General features: G+C 41.0%; 1 protein-coding gene across 1 annotated transcript; it reads left to right on the forward strand.

The window, feature by feature from the left end:
- Positions 1-4566: 4566 nt before the first annotated feature.
- On the forward strand, positions 4567-5298 carry LOC133815694 (uncharacterized). The gene is made up of 2 exons (XM_062248504.1): positions 4567-5009; positions 5064-5298. Exons 1-2 carry the CDS (start codon positions 4567-4569, stop codon positions 5296-5298), a joined length of 678 nt encoding a protein of 225 aa, XP_062104488.1.
- Positions 5299-14295: the final 8997 nt, after the last annotated feature.

Raw genomic sequence — 14295 nt, forward strand, 5'->3', positions numbered from 1 at the left:
ACCTAACAATCCAAACATTAATCACAGAAGTTTTAAAACAATTTCAGCAGCAAAACCTAACAAGAACTTAAGCCAAAAACCTCATCAAACCCAAAATCAATCCTTCACCCATCTACATGCAAATTCTAAGAAAACCAGCTGAAACTTTAAGAGAAATTCTTGTAATTTAAAGTTTACCCTTGCTGAAATAAGTCTCTGAGTTGATCTCCTAAGCCCCCAAGCTTCTAGCCCTCAAACTCTAACTTCAATTCCTTAGTTAGATTAGCTTCCACCACCACTTTCCTTTGTTATGCCTTAGAGAAAAAAAATGGAAGAGAGAAGTGTCTAAAAGTCGGTTTCTACAAATTATGAAAGCTTCTTATTTTTTTTGTTTTATTTAACTTAAGCTTAAGGTTACCTCAAGGCTTGGGATACCAAAAACGTCCCCGAGGGCAAAATGGTAAATTTCCCCAATATTCCCTCCTAGACATTCTAACCTCAAATATATCTCCAAATATTTATTTCCATAACCCGATAACCCCATAAAGCACCTAATACTCAAAATACCCCTCGACTCGCCCCGAGTCAGGTATTCAACCCTGTTGTGACTTTCTGGCTAACTGCTCCCTAGGGCTGTCTTGGATCGCGCTACACAGATATATCACAAACATATCACATTTATTACATTTATGCTCTCAACGGGCTAAAATCACAAACATACCCCTAATAACCAAACATGGCCCACATGCATATTTAATTCAACTAAACATGCATCTCTATCACATATTCACATAAATTCACATATTGTATCCATAATTTACTTATTGCCCTCCAGGCACAATAATCAAGGCCCTAAGACCTATTAGCAAATTTGGGTCGTTACAGGCGAGGAGTCGAAGGAGGATAAGGTACCACTCGTGCGAAAAAGGCGAGCTCCTGAGACCGCCGGGGACTCCATTGTTGAGCGGGCTGCGTTGGGGGCAGCAGCCGGCCCCTTCGGCCAAGGTAATCCATATTCTTTTAGGGATTTAGATAGGGCTGTGGCCGACCTTAGGCTAGTTAGGTTTAACCCCAACCAGCTCGTACATCGTAACCCAGATGACCCAGATCGCAATATTACCATACTCCAGTGTGTGGACCACTTAGTTCTCCAGTATGATATGGGCCATCCTAGGGAGACCGTAGTGGTGGACAATACCTTGTCCTTTAGGTCAGCCTTCTTTGAAGAGTATGGAACTAATCTTAGGTCGTTGCCATCTTTTCTTCAAGGTGTTGTTGCCCCTAGACTTAGGCAATACGTAGATGAGTCCAGCCCCGAGGTAGAGCCTGACCCGGAACCTCCCTTAATCCAAGAAGTGGTTGACTTAGACTCTCATTCCTCCATAGCAGCTTCGAGGCCAGAGGTTGTGGAAATAGACTCCTCCTCTAGCTCGGAGGGTAGGATTTTCTGATACCTTTAATGTACTTTCCTTGCAAACTGATGAGCGTGTATGCATACTTAACATATTTCTCTTTCTTTTTCAGTTGAGGAGATGGCACAGCGAGGGGAACCCGATATCCGGGCGATGTTCCAAGAGGGAGATCCAGTGGGGGTCCCCTGGTCAAGAAACTTCGACCTACGTCGAAGAAAACTGCTCCGGCCGCGACTGCTTCCAAATCCCCGGCCAAGGGGGTAGGCATGGGCTAGGGAGTTGCGCCCGCCGCACCTGCTGAGAAGAGGGGTCTGGTCACACCACCTCCTCACCTTCCTCCAATTCTTGCTCGGGATCAGGTAGCACCAACTGGTCCCCCGGCTCCAGCAATCCCTTCCGCCTCCGTCCGCATTCCTGTCAACCCCTAGGACCTGGAGCAAATTCCAGACACCTTTCGGGGGACTGTCTACGAGACGGCGAACTACGCGGTGAAACATTTTTACAAGGCCAAGCCCAACGACCTGAAGGCGATCGAGGAGAGGAGCCTAGAGAACGTCATGGAGTCAGCCCTCGGAATGAACCTCACAGTAAGCATTTTTCCTGACATGATTTTTGTTATTTTCCTTGGTACGTGCCTAACTATTTCCTTGCCTTTTTGTAGGCGGCCCTGGCTCAACATCACAGTATATCTCGGGCAAGGGCCAGGAATGATGAACTCCAGGCCGAGTTGACTGTGGCCCAAACCACTCTTGCTGCCTCTCAACAAAGAGAACAGAGCACCAAGGCTGCCTTGGTGGCGGTCCAGGCGGGTGAACAGGCGGCAAAGGCTGCCTTAACCACTGTTTAGGAAGGTGAGCAGGCGGCGAACGCTACCTCGGCAGCCCTTCAGGCTGAGCTCGAAGGGGCTAAGGCCAAACAGCTGAAGGTCAAGGCGGCCCTTCTGGAGGAGAACAAAGCATTGACCTCCTCCATGGAGAGCATGCTTTACCACTGCTGGGCCTTTAACCAGGACAGTAACTTCTCCTTTATGGCCTCCGACAGGTGGGGGCACTACCTCGAGAAGTTTAAGACTCAACTACAACAGGAGCTACAGACTGAGACCAGGGAGGCCTATGCTGCTGGCAAGTAGGAGACTGAGAAGGTGACGTCCTCAGAGCGGCTTGAAGGGGCTTAGAGTTTTTTGTATTTTATTTTATTTATTTATTTTTATTTGTAAATGCTAAGTTTATACATTGTGATGTGCTCGAGACAATTTAGTTTGCGTTAATTTTTGTCGACACCTCATTTCTATAGAAGCAACAACGTTAATCTATTAACCAACTTCTAAGTTTCTGAAACCTGGTCGTGTCCAGGATATTTAATGTGAAAAACTTAGTTCGCGTTAGTTTTATTGACACCTTGCGTTTTTTTGAGAAAAAACATTGGTTAATCAATTTAACCAACTTCTAAGCTTTGGAACCTGGAAGGCTTGTTTGGCTCGTTTTCCTCTCTTCAATGGCGAAGCGGAAGAAATCAACAAGGAAGCCTGTTACGCAATCAGTTTCGGAGAGCCTGCCTTCAATCCAAGAAGAAGTTGTGTTGGATGGAGTTGTTAATGAGGCAACGTTGATGGATGGTCATGAAATGAAGGTTGATTTGCCCTATGTTGTTGAAGAAATGAAAATGACGGAAGTTACTCCCAGTGCGATTGGAGCTAATGTGATAACGAGGGAATCGTCTCCTAGATGGGCGGACTCCATGGATGCCAATGACTTCCAAGCTTTAGCCCAGAGCCATTGGAAGAACTTCAATTCGGGTAACCTCTCATATTCTGACCAAAAACTCGAGTATATTGAACCATTGTTAAAGGAAGGCAAGAAAATTGCTCAAATGGACGTAGAGGAAGTCATAAGCCAGTCAGCTAATTAGAACTCTGCTGTTATTTGCATGGTGCTTGGAGTAAACCCACCCATGGCTGTGTTTGAAGGGTTTATCAAAAGGGTTTGGGGTCATTTAGGGATTATGCAGATAGCAAGGACGACAATGGGTTTGACAATGATTAAATTTAATGATGAAGCCACAAGGGATCAGGTTTTGGAAACTGGAATTTTACACTTTGACAAGAAACCAGTGATTATTCGACCCTGGTCTGTAGACTTGAGTGCATTTCGATTGATTCGGTCAGTTCCCCTTTGGATCCGACTACAAGATCTTGGTCTCCAATATTGGGGAAGCAAATGCCTTAGTGATCTTGTTAGTACCTTAGGTAAGCCAATCATGGTGGACAAGTTTACTCGAGAACGATCCAGAGTTCAGTTTGCTAGAGTTTTGGTGAAGATGGAAATCAATGATAACCAACCTAGGACAATTCAGTTTTTGAACGAACATGGTCAGTTAGTTGAACAAGGGGTTGAATATGAATGGTTACCTGTGAAATGCAAAGCTTATGCTGGGTATGGCCATTCAATGGCTGACTGCCGTAAGGAGCAGAAAGTTCAAGAGATATAGAAGAATTCTCTTTCAAAGGGCTCTGAACCGACAGAGAGAGACAAGGGTAAGGAGGCTACTGATTTGTCTGCTGTGGCTGGGGAAGATAAGGAAAAGGAAGATGTTGAGATACCTGCTGGGATATCTTTTGTAAAAAAGAGTTCAAATAATGCAGAAATGGCTACTGATCAGACTCAAAAGACTGTTGAGGTCTCGACAGATGAAAAGGGCCTGAGAGGGCCTTAAGCAGCCTGGCAATCTCCTAAGAAGATGGTCTATAAGAAGGGGAAGGTTGATAGAAGAAAGTAGAGGGAAAACATGGACTCAGCTGCATTAGAGAGGCCTCAATCTAACTATTTTGTGGTTCTGCAAGATCAGGTTGAGAGAGGGAAAGGAGGTTTCAGTGATCCTTGCTCATCTCATGGACAATTGTAATGTTATGAGCTGGAACTTAAGGGGTTTGAATGGTCTGAAAAAGCAAGTTGAAGTGTTGAATATGTGTAGTAAGAATAAAATTGGAGTGGGTGCTCTCTTGGAAACAAAAATGAGGGGGTCAAAAATAACTGAGATGATGAGTAATAGGTTTATGAACTGGGATTACTACTCTAGTTTGGTTGCTGAAAGAAGAATCTTAATAATTTAGAGGAGGGCCTTTGTTAAGGTTACTGTGATTGAAGAAGATAGTCAGTTTGTTCACTGTCAAGTTTGAATGGCTGGGTTGAAATTTCCCTTCTGTGTAATGTTTGTCTATGGGCGCAACACGTTGGAGGAAAGGAAGAACCTTTGGCACAAATTACCTATGAGTACAGCTGATGGTTGGATTATATTGGGAGACTTTAATGCAGTGTTTAAGGCTAATGAAAGGGACGGTGGAAAGCCTATTTCCAAGGCTGAGATTGTGGACTCTTCTCAATGGTTAAATAATTCTCAGCTTGAAGTGCTCAATCAAACAGGTTCTTTTTTTACTTGGACGAACAATCAGGAAGGCCAGGCTCGAATTTATTCTAAAATTGATCATGCTTTTGCTAATGAGAAATGGCAGGATCTATTTCCTACTGCCACATCAATTTTCAAATGGGAAATAATTTCGGACCACTGTTCTTGCACTATTTCTATTCAGACTAAGGAGTTTCTGGGGGTCAAACTCTTCAGGTTCTATAATTTTTGGGCAGACCATAGAAGGTTTAAATAAGTGGTTATTGACAGCTGGAGCAAGTTTTCTCAGGGTTCTGGTTTAAAGGCTCTGTATTATAAACTGTTGAGGCTGAAACATCAGTTGAAACAGTTCAATAAAGATCAAATAGGAGATATTGGCTCTCAATTTCAGAAGGCTAAAACTGACTTTCAAGATGCCTGTCTTATTGCTCAGCGCTTCCCATGTGATATAGCACTCCAGAATGCTGTTAAGACAGCTGCTGAAATATATGGCAGGAAAGAATAGATGTATCACAGTTCTTTAATGTAGAGAAGTAAGATAGATTGGCTTAGGAAGGGAGACTCAAATACAGCCTATTTCCATGCTTACTTGAAGAAACGAAGAGCTGAAAGCATAATAGCCTCGTTTATTAATGAGCAAGGTAGTTTGGTGGATAATTTTTTTGAGGTGGTTTCTCATTTTTTGAACCACTTCAGGAGTATTATGGGAAGACCTAGTTCAGCTAAGCAGATGATAAATACTCAATGTGTAGCGCTGGGTCCTAAACTGAATGTTGACCAATAGCTCTCTTTGTTAAAGCCATTTTCTCATCAGGAAATTCGAACAACTTTATTCAGCATTCCTTGCATTAAATCCCTAGGTCCGGATGGCTTTGGATCAGGATTTTTCAAAGTTATGTGGCAGGAGGTTGGGAATGAAGTTTGTCAAGCTATTAATCAGTTTTTTGATACAGGGAAAATCCCTGAGGAGTTCCTTGACACCGCGTTATCTCTGGTCCCCAAATGTGAGAATCCTTCAAGAGCTAGTGACTATAGACCGATTGCTTGCTGCTCTACCATTTATAAGTGTATTTCTAAGCTAATTTGTTCTCGATTAGCTAAGGTTCTACCTTTTTTGGTTCAAGCTAATCAGGGTGCTTTTGTAAAAGGCAGATCAATAGCTCACAACATAATGATTTTTCAAGACCTTATCAAGAATTATGGGAGATCAGCTGCCTCCCCAAGGTGTGCTATTAAAATATATATAAGCAAAGCTTATGACACTGTTGACTGGTGGTTTGTTGGTGACCTTCTATCTGAGTTGTGCTTCCCTGAGAAATTTATCAAATGGATTATGACTTGCCTGACTAATACCTCCTACTTATTGCTCATGAATGGAAGGGTTCAAGGAAAGTTTAAAGGTGAAAAAGGGCTTAGGCAAGGGGATCCTTTGTCCCCCCTTTTATTTGTTTTAATCATGGAATACCTAACTCGGAGGCTCCAATTGGCTGCTTGTGCCTCTTCCTTTAGACACCATCTGGTGTGCAAAAGCTTGAATGTACTCTTGTTTTGCAAAGGCAACTTAACTTCGGTTCAAGTGCTGAAGGAAGCTCTTGAGGAGTTTAGTTCTGTTTCTGGGCTGGAAATCAATACTAGCAAGTCTCATGTTTATTTTGGAGGGGTTCCAATTGAACAAAGGCAGAGGCTGGCTATTGAGTTGCAACTGATCGAAGGCTCTTTTCCCCTTAAATATCTTGGGGTGCCAATGAGACCCACAAAATGGAAGCATGAAGATTGTGGCATCGTAATTCAAAAGTTTAGAGTGCGAATTCATAGTTGGTGTAACGCCCCAACTCCAAGGATCGTTACGGTGTACCTTGTAAACAGTGCTAAACTCGCTAACTGAGTTATTTGGCCAAAATCGTGTAACTAGGTGTGATTAGCGGTTTAGGGATTAAAATTTTTGGTTAAGATGTAACGTTTCACTAGAACGTTTAATATATATGCTGGGATCCCAAAACTATATTTTCAGAGTCTATTATAAGAAAATATTTACAACAGGCCGTTCTATGCAGCAAAAGAGGGTTTAACCCTAGTTCCACTTTAAACCTCAGCCGTGGTGGATGAGCAGCTGCATATGTACACCTCATCACCTAAGCTCTCCAACTCAAGGATGGTTCAGCTTCCTTTTGCCTTTACCTGCACCACATAGCACCCGTGAGCCGAAGCCCAGCAAGAAAACACAATATAACATGATATAATATCAACAATATTTGTATTGGCTATTCAGAACCAACAGTCCAAACAAATAGGTGACTAACACAAGAGTCACAAATGTGGGGACAACACCCTTTAGCCATGTGATGATAGGATCACCAGGGCTTAACTGATAGGTTATCCTTTCATAAGTTCGATCAGGATAGGTGTATGGTGAGTGGTCACCGACATAACCTTCCTCGTGATCATAGAGTCATAACCTGGGGACAACACCCTTTAGCCATGTGACGGTAGGATCACCAGGGCTTAATAAATAAGTGAGCATCTCACTAGCTTTAACAGGATAGGTGCATGGTGATTGGTCACCAACATAACCTTCCTCCTGACTCTAGAGTCGTAACTATGGACAGCGTCCCCTAGCCATGTGACAATCAGTCACCGGTGCCATATGCCCTGGCTCTGAACATCTGGTCTTAGACCAGGCAAGCGCTTATAAGTTCTTCGACCTTAGGGTCGGTCCAACATTAATGCCATAGAGCCATTCAATGCTGATATAGATTAGATCTAATTTTCATTTGGCCTGGCGTTCTTGACGCTATGCCATTTCTGACTCTTAGGTCAGTATCCCTGACTAGTCAGTGCCATACACAAGTAAGCCATGCCACCAAACATATATCACATGTTCGATATCCATAAACAAGGTATTCAGCATGCTTACTAAATAGGTATCAATACAATTAGGACCATGCACAAACCAGAGGCACAAGCTCTGATCGATATCATACTCAGTATCCAAAGCATGTCCTAATCACATGTTTCTCATGCATCACATGCATTATATTTAACAATCCAACATGCACCAATAACAGCCATGCATGTCACGTTTAATAATCAACCAACATGCATCAGGAATAGCCATGCACGTCACATTACACAGGGTGCAGTTTTCTTACCTCAGATTCGAGCTAGAATGATTTAAAGAACGACCTTTGAGAACGATCAACTTTTAGTCCTTTAGCGGTCACCTAGTCACAACCAAGTATAGGACACTATCAATAAAAATGATCAATATAGGTTCCCAAACCAATATCTAGCCTCTGAGACATCAATCCACACTTAATCGGGTATTAGGATCAACCCCGAGGCCTATGGCTAGCATCCCAAAGTCAAAAACTCACTTTTGGCCAAAAATGCCCTGATGGGCCGCGGCCCTCCCTAGCTGCACCGCGGCGCACCCCTCAAACAGAGGCGGCCTCTCCCTGACAGACACCATGGGCCGCGGCGCACCACAGCCATGCCGCGGCTCATTACCTAGACCAGCCAAGAAAACAACACGCACCAGCTCGACTTCCCCTGCGTTTTCTCTTGGAACCAAACCTTCAAACCAGCTCCAAACACTCAATTCAACCACTAAACATCATCTACAACTCACCCACATTAAAACCCAAGTTAAACATCAACTAAACTTCCATTAATTCCAACTATTCACTAAGAAATCACAAGCTGAAAGTTTAAAACCAAAACAGAGTATACCACTAAAATTCATGGCTGGAACTTACCTCAACCTTGATTTTGAATCCCCTTTAATGGCTGAACCAAGTTCCTAAGCTCCCACCTTTGATCTTCTAGCTTAACTCCTTAATTTGGGCTCTCAAAATTCAAAGGAAGAATGAAGGGAAAAGCTTGTACGGGAGAGAAAAGAGGAGATGAGGATGAAGCTCTACTTTGTTCTGTTTTCCACAGCCTACTAAACCTCATATATATCCAAGCTAAATGACCTAAATGCCCCTAGGTCATTTAAGGTTCCTTAAGCCACCCCAAGGGAAAAATTGTCCTTTCCAACCTATATCGTTAATCATAATGAACGCTCTCCAATTCCCGCTAATCTCAAAATTACCAAGCACCAATGATTCACATCCCATTACCCTTTTATTTCCGGTAATGCTCTAATCATCAAAATGACCCTGAGACTCACCCCGAGTCTCGAACTTAAACCCGTTATGACTAGACCGAACACTTACATCTCATGATCGTCTCATGCCGAATAGCTCAAACCAATACACCTTATAATGTGGCTATATTAATTAATCACAACCATGCACCCAAGATACACAATTACGCCCACAGCGGCCAAATTACCAAAATACCCTTATAACCATAAATACACCCATATGCATGCATTTACCATCATATAATAATATAATTCACATGAACATGCATATGATCATTAAATAACATCATAATTCAATTATGGCCCTCCCGACCTCCTAATCAAGGTCCTAACCCTTATTAGGAAATTCGGGGCATTACAGTTGGGCTAGTAGGCACCTATCTTTTGCAGGTAGAATTCAGCTTATTCACTAAGTTTTATTTGGTCTTAGGAATTATTGGATGGGGATATTTACTCTTTCGCAGAGCATTATTAAGGAGATTGAAAAATTATGTCGTAGTTTTCTTTGGGGAGTTAATGGGAACAGAAATAAAATTCCCTTAGCTTCTTGGAATAAAGTTTGTCTCCCTAAAGTCTATGGTGGTCTGGGATTTAGGAATGGCTTAGCTTGGAATAAAACAATTTTAGCTAAGTACATATGGGCTATCACTGAGAAGTCGGACTTTCTGTGGGTTAAATGGATTAATGCAGTTTATTTAAAAGGGGAAGCTTTCTGGTCATATCAGGTTCCTCAAGACACAAGTTGGTACTGGAGAAAGCTTTGTAAACTCAGGGAAGTCTACACCTATAGAGAGATTACAGCAGCTAGTCATGCAGGGAAATTTCAATCGTCTCAGCTATACAACAGCTCTCTGTGCCAGCAGCAAGTAGGATATCACAAAGTTGTCTGGTGCAGGCTGTCATTGCCTAAGCATCGATTTGTGCTGTGGCAAACAGTCAATGCTTATCTCCTAACTTGTGATAATTTGGTCTGGTTCAAAGTGAGGATTGATTCTCAGATGTGTCCAGTATGTGGAGTGGTGAATGAGTCCCATGGTCACTTGTTTTTTGATTGTTATCTGTCAAGGCAAGTTGTCAAATTAATCTTTAGTTGGCTGGGGTTTCAAGCTTGGCCAATAGACTTTTCTAGCTGGCTGGTTTGGCTAGCTAACAGGCGGACTGGAGTGATAGCAGACATCTGTTTTTCTGTGCTAGCAGCTGTGGTGTATGGAGTTTGGAGGAACAAAAATCAGTGTGTTTTTGACAATTTTTCTAGGACAGCAACCAGCATAACTTCTGATATAATAGACTGTATGAAGTTTAGGTTTTTCATTGTAAAAAATAGGAAACTTTCTGGCCTTCAGCAGAGGTTCTTAGATAGATTACTCATGTAAGTTTTTCTTGGTTGTCGTTTTGTTAGCTTGCATTGGAGGGTGTCCCGATTGGGACTGGTTGTAGTTTTGTCTGGTTTGTAATGTGTTTGTTTTGCTGGTAGATTAATGAAGTTTAATTCTTCTTCTTGATCAAAAAAAAGTTTTGGAACCTGGTCGTGTCCATGTAGAGTCCAAGAACTTTACTTAGCTAGTTAGATGGTAATAGCTAGTAGTAGTTATAGTATGTTTATTACTGTGGATTTTGGTTCAAGTCGGGACTTAGTTGGACACTCGTAGCAACACTTGTATATTTTATAAGTACAACCTATAGTTTAAGAATATTAATTATAACATAAGGTTTGATTAATACAGCAGATTATGAAGATGGTATTAATTATACTATAAGGTTTAGATAGACCCAATAAGATAATGACACTTGTCATGTGCATGTTTATTGAGAAATTAAGTATTTTTTGAGGAATAGTTTATTAAGAGTAATATTTGAAAATCCCAGAGTCTTCCAGCAGCTTTGAAATCGTTATAGGACTTAGTCAAAGCAGTTTACTCAATTAAATTAGGCTGAAAAAGTGCAATTACGTGTATAATATTTCAGCGTATGCCGATATATCGCAACTCTAGGGGCGATATATCGCCACTCGGGGAATACAAAAAACACGTAACTTCGCACGAACACTTTGACGAGCCTCGAGAACATAAGCCCAGACGATATATCGCCTACCATGAGCGATATATCGGCTCTAGGGCATTATTTTTGAATGGTTTTGAAACCGAGCTTATTTTATTCCATAACCTCTTGATAAGTCCAGAATCTTTTTGAACGAGTCTTAAGCCTCAGCTGAACGAATATTCAAATGTTTTTCAATTAAAAAGTCATTATTTTTATTCAAGCTAAATGAAGATCTTTTCATTCTTGAACTCTATAAATAGGACCTAGTACCCAGCCATTTATCTCATTCTTCAAGCTGAGTTCAGAGCCTTCAAGCAGCTAGGTTTACTTTAGAGTGTTAAACACTTGGGTTGGGGTTATAAGCTTTATCATTCTAAGCTTATTAAACACTTGGGAAGTAAGGATAATAGTGTGTATTCCGATATTGAGGTGTAGTTCAGTTATAGTGCATTCAAGGTATTCCTATTTCTAGTTCCTTTTTGTATTGTTTCATTAGTTTTTATAGTTTTTCTCTACTCAATTCCTTACTCGTTGTTTTCATTCGTGGTTAGGCATCTAAGTTCTTTGAACTTGAGGTTCTTGTCGGTAAGTACCTTCTCGGTGGTTTAGTTCATTCCTTTTCATCTCTTTCTTTTAGAATACTCACCTTTCTATTAATGGTTTTTAGGAGTGTTCCAAAATCCCATCCTTGTTCTCACATCCCGATATTTGGTAAGGAAAATAGGATAGTATTATATGCTTATATGATTATGCTATAGTATGTTTTTATATGTTATGATATATGTTTTGGGGCTTATAGTTGCTTAAGTAGCAAACCCCAACACTTTTATGTTTTTGGGGCTTATAGTTGCTTAGCTAGCAAACCTCATTGTATTTTGAGGCTTATAGTTGCTTAGTTAGCAAACCCCAATAGTTACCATGTACATGGGTTAGAATTATGATATATGTTTATACTATATGTTATATGTTTATAGCTTATGTTTATGTATATGTTTCATGCTTGTAGTAGATTTTCCTTGATGGGCATTAGGTTCATTCCTTTGTTTTATATGTGTAGGAAAATAGTTATGGCGGCGGGAAGATTTTGGCAGCTTGGGATTGTGTATTGAGGGAGAATGGATTCGGTGGACTGCGTGAACGATTTGAGGATGAAGTTGTTTTTCGTCATTTTATTATGTTTCTATGTATTTTCCACACTTTGTTTTGTAACGAATTTTAAGATTTAAGTTATGCTTTATTTTATTTTCAAACAATGGGATCCCATATCCTACCCCGAATTTCATGTATTTTAATCTTGGTTTTACAGTTTTTAATAAAGTTATGACTATTTTGTATGTAAGTTTTCTTAAGAATAGTGTCTATGCATAAGTAGTTTTAATGGTCCAAAGTCTAGAATAAGTTGGGTCATTACAATTGGTATCAGAGCAACGGTTCATTCGCATGAAGTTCTCCTCGATACACACACTCAAAGCTCCGAATCTGCCGCTAAGTAAATGTTTAAGTTATAGTTATTATGTTTATATGTATGGCTAACGAATTTAGCCTTTATGTTTTTAGTTAAGAATGAACGGGGCATAAACTTATGAGGATATCCGAGCCATTAAGACTGTAAAAATAATTAGAGAACCACAAAACACCGTAGGAGTGTTAGAAAGAATCACTCGAATACTACTTTTGTTCCACAGGGAGATAGGTCACCTCCAAGAATCTAAGCAGATCATGATGAGATCAACACAGCAATACGTTTTAGTAATTAGACTTTTTAGAGATTATCCTACTGTGATTGCAACCTTAGAAGAAATTTGGGAGACCATAGATGATGAAGATGAATTGCCGGTAGCTATGAGATATTACTTGTAATGCCCCGAATGTCCCCGATGTGTTTAATGGCGTGAATAGTAGGCCGGGAGGGCCATACTTGCTTAATTGTGTTATTAATTGATAAAATGCATGTATATGTTGATTATATTATGATATGATGTGAAATGCATGCATGTGGGTCCATATTTCTAATTATAGGGGTGTGATGGTAATTTGGCCTGTTGAGGGTAAATTGTTTATTTGGATGCATGTTGGTGATATATTTTGAGACCACATTATGATGTGGGTTTGTTCGAGCCATTCAGCATGAGACGATCATGGTAAATTTAATATCGGTTTGGTCATAACAGGCTTATGCTCGGGGCTCGGGGTGAGTCTCGGGGTGTTTTAATGATTAGAGTGTTACCGGGCATTAAAGGGTAACGAGATGTGAAATATTGGTGTTTGAGCATAATGAGATTAACGGGAATTGGGAAGCGTTAATTATGATTAACGGGACAGGTGGAAAGTACCAATTTTACCCTTGGAATGGTTTTAGAGGCTTTAAGTGACTTAAGGGTATTTTGGTCATTTGGGGTTTGGATTTATATGACCTTGGATGGCTGTAGAAAGTACAGAGCAAAAACAGAGTTTTCTTCTCCAACCCGTACATCATTTTCCTTCATTCTTCCTTTGAAGTTTTTGAGCTCTAAGTGGGGTTTCAAGCTAGGAAATCCAAGGGTTGAGTTGGTGGACTTAGTTCAACCATTGAAGGAGATTCAAACTTGGGTTTAAGGTGAGTTTTAGTTAGTACTTTCTGGTTATACCCCGTTTTAGTGTTAGATTTCAGCTTGTGTTTTTATGGAGGATTGTTGGAATTGATGGAAGTTTTAATTGGGGTTTGTCTTGGGTTTTGCTAAGGGTGTGATATAGAACAAGTTTAGGGATTTTATTGGAGGTTTGGGTGGTGTTTAAACTGGGTTTGAAGGGTTGGTTCCAATAGAAAACGTAAGGGAAGAAAAACAAGGGTTTTGGTTGAACTGGAGGTTGCACCGCGGCCCTTGGGGGATGCTGAGTTTGGGAGCCTCTGTTTGAGGGGTGGGCCACAGCATGGCCAAGGAGGGACGCGGCCCTTAGGGAATTTTTGGCCAAAATGGGGTTTCTAGCATGGGGATTCAAGCCTAAGGCCTCGGGGTTGAACCTACTACCCGGTTGAGTAGTGTTTGATGCCCCGGAGGTTAGGTTTTGGTTTGCGAACATTTTATTATTCATTTTATTGATGGAATCCCATAATTGGTTATGACCAGGTAACCGCTAAAAGACCAAAAGGTTGATCGTTCTCAGGGGTCGTTCTTTTATCCATTCTAGCTCGAACCAGAGGTAAGAAAACTGCACCCCAAGTGTGACATGCATGGATATTCATGAAGCATGCTGGTTGTGTAAATATGGACTTGGATTGAATATGGAATGTTTAGCATATGTTGCTCACTTGTGCATGGTACTGACTCATTAGTC

The sequence above is a fragment of the Humulus lupulus genome, chromosome 2, assembly GCF_963169125.1.
Source record: "Humulus lupulus chromosome 2, drHumLupu1.1, whole genome shotgun sequence".
Taxonomy (NCBI): Eukaryota; Viridiplantae; Streptophyta; class Magnoliopsida; order Rosales; family Cannabaceae; genus Humulus; species Humulus lupulus.